Source organism: Mastomys coucha, unplaced genomic scaffold, assembly GCF_008632895.1.
Source record: "Mastomys coucha isolate ucsf_1 unplaced genomic scaffold, UCSF_Mcou_1 pScaffold5, whole genome shotgun sequence".
Lineage (NCBI taxonomy): Eukaryota > Metazoa > Chordata > Mammalia > Rodentia > Muridae > Mastomys > Mastomys coucha.
This window is the reverse complement of record NW_022196911.1, coordinates 49,526,118-49,533,012: the sequence shown is the minus strand read 5'-3', so window position 1 is coordinate 49,533,012 and position 6,895 is coordinate 49,526,118. Positions and strand designations below refer to the sequence as shown.

Genomic DNA, 6,895 nt, shown 5'->3' with positions numbered 1-6,895 from the left:
GAAATCTTGCTTCTTCTATCTCAGCCTCTTTATTAGTAGTATTGTTTATTTCATGTTTTTACACTATATTATGGTTTTCAGAATAGCTTACATATTTCAAAAGTATTTATATATCCAAAAGAAACGTAGACAAATAAATTGGGAAGGGGTTTGTAAGAAAACAACATAGACTGAGACTGAATGCTTTGCTTGAAGTTTGTAATTCTTGTATCAAGTTTGAAGAAGAGGACTTTATAAGTTACTCTTTCTCTGAGATGAATGCTTTTCTAAATTATCACAGCCAATGAACCAGGTTCTTACCCTCACCTAATGTCTGTGCCACCCTCCAAGGAGAACCATTGTTCATTGAAACAGTTGATGAATGACTTTATGGATAGACCATCTTAATACACACAGCATCTCTTAAATGAATGTAACCTGTTCTCTGTGGGCAGAGAATAAAGACACGCACTCAAGTCAAATACTTTGACTATAGCAGGAAGTCTGTATCCAAAAATCATGCCTACAATTCATTCCTTGGCACAGCAGAACTGTCAACTTTCAGCTTAGCTATGATGGAGGTAAAATCCTTTGGTGATGTGAGGGTCATTGAAGTACAGCCTTATTACAATGAAATCCAGTGTCTAAAAACTGTTCTTATTTTGGGCTTGTATCACAGTAAGAGCCAATATTTTAAGCTCTACTAAATACAAAACAAACAAACAAACAAAAAGATTTTATATATTTATGTTCATTTAAGAAAATACTAGTAGTGATATATTATTTTGAAATATACGGTTAGTATGTTTGGAGTTATTTAAAATTTATATTGAGAAGAACATATATATTTTCAGTATTGCTGTAAATAAGCATCTACATTAAGACTTAAATTGGTTGTTGTTTTATATCAAACAACTTTTATAATACTTGTTTTTATTGTTATAATATTTTATAAATTTTAAAGAATATGACAAAAAAAGATATTGTAGGTATTGAAGGGAGGGTTTCTGGGAGGAGTTGGGGTACAAAAGGGAAAACAAGAATGTGATGCAATTCTATTTACTTAAAATATGTTTTTAAATGTTAACAAATTCAGATAAATTAAAATCATGTAACTTTTCTCATAATTCAATAAAAGTTAAAAAATAAAAACAGAAAAGTTAACTTTTCTAATGAGAATTTAATTCTGCATTCTTTATGTAATTTCAAGTTGGCTAAATAAAACACTATTTATTTATTGTTTGTTTGTTTGCTTGCTTAAGGTTCCATTATTCTAAGGACAGCTTCATAGGAAGAAAGGGAAATGAACTGTTCTATTCAATGTTAAGAAATTTGTAACTGGTAAAACGAATGTTCTTTTGACATATTTTTCTGTTGTTCTTTAATCTTGCTAACAATATTTTAAAACTACCTCACAAATCTCAAAAAGTATTACAGACTTCAAAATAATTACCATGGTGCTTAGAAACAAAAATCAATAAAATAATAAGAGTATTTTGTAAGTTGGTTCCAGAAGAAATGCTTATTAACTTCTATCAATTTCTTTATAATTTCTATTATCAAGTCACATTTATATAAATGTATCCATTCAGTTTCATCATTCTATAATCAATATTCTAGACTGTAGGAAGGTCAAGTCATTAAAATATGAAAACATTTACAGTAACCTTTAATCCTTACACTGCCCACCAAATTTTATACTCAGTGTAAAATTCTTTTCTAAGTAGGAAATGCACATCACACCTGAGAAGTGAAGACAGGACTAAGCACCAGAGCAGCCTAGGCTATAGAATGAGACCAATCTCAACCAAATCAAACAAAACCAAATCAAAGCAAAAGATCCAACCCCAAACTACAACCACTATAAAAAAATTTTTCAAGTCACTAAAAATGTTTCAGGTATAAGAATTACAAATATATCAACTTTAATGTTATAATCTACACAAAAGGAGAGCAGCCAACTTAAAAATATATATAACCAATGTCTAACTTGAAAACTTTAGACAGCATTAACTCATTTGTACAGCAAAATTATCTATGTTTTAATTGAATTAATTTAAACAAACATCTATGTCTTCCCTAGAGGCAGAAAAATCCACAGTTTGTTCCTGTGGTACATTCTAAATGATTTCCTTGCCCCACTTTTTAATCTCTTTTAAATACATTGCCCAATTAATCTTTCTACAGTAAACTCTCAAAACAGCCTTTCAAAAGATACCAAAACTCCCTGGTCATGCATGTAGGGTTCTTTGTGACTGGCTCACATCACTCCTCCTCCTCTTTCCAAAGACAGTGGCAGGGATCAAAACTTTGGTCATAAATACTGATTAGTTTTTAGTAAACTTTGCCCAATAATAATCTGCAAAAATCACCAAGGCATTAGCTATAAAGTAACATCAATTGTTAAAAATTACAAATGTCCTAAAAGGAAAATTATTACTTAAAAAGAGAAGAATTACTAAATATATTTAAAATAATTCATAGTCAAAATAAGATCAATTTTGCAACATACATTGCCACATGTATATTGCCATGATTATCAAGCTAATGGTTTGAATTTTAAAAATATGGACCAAGAATCATCTCTACCAAATGAGAATACACTATGCATACAAGTGGCCGGACCTGGGAAGATTTTCTGCCAACTACCAACTGATCTCCTGGGTAGTGAAGACGTTAAGTTTTTGTTTGTTTGTTTCTACTTTATCTGAGTTCCAAAGGGTTGCATCCAAACCCTGACATAGATATCTTTTAAGTAAGCCCAAATGAAACTTCACATTACAAAATCATATTTCTCTATCCTCTGTATTCTAAAAAAACCAAACCTCCAATTGTTCATTTTTAGCTATCTTTAGGTTTTTATCCTGTATTTTGCAATTTTCTAAGCTTAGACATTTGTTTGGTATACTGTCAGAAGCATTTGACATAACAATTCATCCCTCTTAGAACACTCTCCCATTGGCTTCCTCCAAAAGTACTTTCCTCCTGGCCAAGCAACCAGCCCCTTTCTATTTCCTTTGTGTTTTCAGACCCGACCTGTTGAAGGGTTTGAAGGCTCTCTTCTTCCTATCTAATAAATCAGCTCCATGCCTTTACTACCTTATGTACACTAATGATCTTTCTCTTAACTCTAAAACCAAGGGAAGATAAAGGAATATAAAGAGCACTGCTCTATTTCACTTCAGAGCACTTACTAGCACTCAAATGCATATTCACTGCTAGCTTAGGAACTCAGGAGTGCCTGTGCACTTTCCTTCAGTTGCTGTAATTGTCCCTCAGCCTCTTAAGGATTTAGTTTCTGGATGAATAAACTGCCTTAGGCCTTTGACTAAAACAGTAAACTCCTTTAACAACACTGCATCTATTTGCAGCTCCTGGAGCAGGTTGTAAAGTAAGTTAACCTATCAAATTCTTGCCAAATGAATTAATGTAACTCTTATTAAAAAGAATAAAATGCAAAGTAAAAGATAAAAATAAAATACAAAGGACTACACTTACCTGTTCTATTGCACTTTTTAATTTGTTCATATGGCTTTCAAAGAGAGGAAAATGTGAAAAAAAGAATTCATTGAATTTGTTATTTTCATCTTCATCTTTGGATAATGAAAAGATGACCCCGATTGCAATCTTCTTTTTCCTCACAACTCCTGGGCTAGGGCCACAATTCTCATCTGACAGATTAAAGCTTTCTTCTATGGACCTTCAAAATAAAGGTTTTTGTTTAAAACATCAGTAGTTTATCTCCTTGCTAATTCAATGTAGGTGAGCAAAAGCTCTTCTGTTGTTTCATCAAATTAAATATAAATTTACAATATTATAATAATTGTTACCTTTCCAAGAAATCTATTTTTCATTTTTTAAAAGAAATTTTACCAGAATCAAGTTGAAAATGGTTGAGAAACTTACTTTTTACTAGAAGTTTTAAAGAAGCAGATAACTCCAAAAAAAAGCTAAAAATATCTGATTTTTAAGATAAAAGACAATAAGTAAAATAAATGAGGAAACATGAAGTTTCTGAATCTACAGTTGTACTTTAGCAAAAGCTAAAACAAAATCTTGAGAATGAGCAAGTTGCTGAAATAGAATCATGAAAAATTAAAGCACTAAATAAAATATGTGGGGCAAGAACAAAGGCACTTAAACACAACTCTCGGAAGAAGAAAAAGGACTTCAAAGTACTAACTTTTGGCAATGATTTCTTGGATAGAACAGAAAAGTCACAGGCAACAACAACATAGAATTGGATGATACAAAAAAAAACTGTATCAAAGAATATTATCATCAAAAGCTGGCAAACAAAATCCAGAGAATAGCAGAAAATATGTGTAAATCATGTATCTAGTAAGGAATAAATACCCAAAATATTCAAAGATGTCTCCTAACTCATCAACAACAACAATAACACAAGCATGCTGGGAGCAAAGAGTTGAATATATACTCCTCTAAAGATGATGTCCAAATGATCAAAAAGCATTTGTGACTCACTTCAGTTTCATTAAGATGGAAAGTACTTAGGGGTGGGGCTGAGAATGTAGCTTAGTGGCAGAGTACAACTCATTGGCACAATACCTCATATGCAGGAGGTTATGGCTCCCATACACACAACTAAAAACAGAAAATGATGTGTTGGTGAACATCTTAACATTGCTGCTGTGAATGTGAAATCATATAGTCACTATATGGCAGTTCCTTAAAAATTAAAAACAGACTGACTATATGACTCAGTAAACCTACTTCTGGGCATATACCCAAAAGGATATAAGGCGCAGACTGAAACTATGTTTATATACCCATGTTCATAGTAGTGTTGTTCACAGCAGCTAAAAAGAAGAAACATCAATGTATTCATAAACAAATAGAGAAAAGATACGTATCTATGTGTGCACTAGCTCATATGCACACATGTGCATGTACGTATGTAGGTGTATGTATGTAGAGGTCAGAGGTTGACACTGGGTATCTTCCTAATGATTGATTCTCCACCTTATTTTCTGAGATGAAGTCTCTTCACTGAACCTTACTCAAGCTCATCAATTCAGCTAAATGTTGTGGCCAGCAATCTTCAGGAACCCTTCTGCTTCTGCTTCTCTGGTGCTGGAATAAGAGGTACACCTGAATTTTTGCCTGGGTAATGTGCTGGAGATCTGAACACAAATTCTCATGCTTACGCAGCAAGTACTTTATTGAAAGCACCACTCCTCTAGGCCCCCAAATGTACTTCTAGTATAATGTTACTTAGCTATAAGTATGATTTTCTTATATATGCTATAACATGGGTGAACTTCAAAGACATACTAAACAACAACAAAAAAAAACAGCTATAAAAGGATAAGTACTACATGGTTCCACTTATGCAAGGTATTTATAGCTATTAAATTTATGGAGATAAAAAATAGTAGTGCTGGAGAGATGGTTTAGCCATTATGAGCAACTAATGTTCTTCCAGAGGACCCAAGTTTAGTTCTCAGCATCCATGTTAGGCAACTCAAAATGGTCTGGTTTTGTGTATGTATCTCTGTGTACACTGGCATATGTGCACACACCTTTATTTATAGATGATCCAAGGATTTTCCTCTGGCTTCCATGGATACCCATATACAAGTGGCTACATTCTCATAGACATCTAGACAGATCTAAAACTAAACATTTTTAAACTACAAATGTTAAGAAGTAGAATAATGATTACAAAGGGCAAATGAGTAGTAGGGAGTTCTATGTAACAGCTTCAGGGCTTCAGTTGGGGAAGATGAAAAAGTTCAGGACTTAAAGAGTAGTGATGGTGTGAAGGTATTTAGTGTCACTAAACCATACGGTAAAAAAGATCAACACAGAAAATTATTTTTGTCTGTTTTACTACAATTAAAAAATTAATAAAATTTTAAGTTTTCAGTAACAGACTTCAAATACACAAAATACAAATCTCAAACTCTAAAAAACCTTACATAAATTTAGGTTTAAGGAATCAGTCAATCTTGTTCAATTCCAACTTACCATCTAGGAAATACCCCATTTTCCAAACTTGTTGTTTGGCTACGTCGCCAACGTCGCTGGTAGCTGCTGGCACAGCTTCGGGTAAGTGAAGAGTTTGGGGAGGGAAATGGGGTGATGAGCAAGCTGCTCAGAGATGCTGTTATGGCAGAAGAACAAGTATAACTATTAATCAATGACTAACCATGGTGACAAGTTTCTTTTTAACAGATTGAACACAGTAAACTAAATATCTTGTCTCATCAATGTGTCTCATTTTCCATTTTAAAGAGTACTTGGAGGAAAGCCTCAGAGGAGAAAACTCATATATTAATAGTATATTTACAAGAGTCCCTAAGACAATCTTTTTGGCATTGTACAAATGCTACTGAAAACAAGCTATCAGTGTTTAAGCCAGCCTAGTGTCTGTCCACTAACTTGGCTGAAACCTCAGCACTTCTAAAGGAAGCCTGACTGACAGCATTCCAACAGACTACAGTAGGGTCTTAACAAGGAAGAAGACTTCCAAGAGTTTGGATGGCACTAAAAGGGGTCATTTATAGCATCCATGCATCACTCGTGTACTTGTTGGCAAGCCTATCACTTTCAATAGTCTTTACTTAAGTGTCAAAAACAGCAGACCCTGAACAGTACTCTCCGGAGCATTCTAAGGTGGCAGACACACACCAGTAGACTCCACTTGTACAGTATAAAAGTGCTTCAAGACATCATGTTGTCCATGATAAATATGTGCAATTTTATTGGAAAGGTTAATAATTTCTTGTTTTAAAATTTTATGTTCATTACTCTAAAGTGTGTGTGTGTGTGTGTGTTTACGTTTGTGTCAGTCAGGGAATGGGCATGAGAGTGAAGGTGCCAGAGAAAAAGAGACTTAGATCCACCCAGAGCTGCAGTTATATGCAGCTTGGAACCAAACCAATATATACTT

The 6,895-nt window shown here is 33.6% G+C and overlaps 1 protein-coding gene across 2 annotated transcripts in view; it reads right to left on the bottom strand.

The window, feature by feature from the left end:
- The window catches only part of Fnip1 (folliculin interacting protein 1), an 83,890-nt gene that overhangs the window by 24,007 nt on the left and 52,988 nt on the right, over positions 1–6,895 (bottom strand). For both annotated transcript variants that reach the window (XM_031354903.1, XM_031354904.1), the window contains 2 exons: positions 5,971–6,106; positions 3,478–3,679 (listed from right to left, as the gene is read on the bottom strand). In XM_031354903.1, the coding sequence (XP_031210763.1) occupies positions 3,478–3,679; positions 5,971–6,106 (338 nt within the window). The remainder of the gene's footprint in view (positions 1–3,477; positions 3,680–5,970; positions 6,107–6,895) is intronic.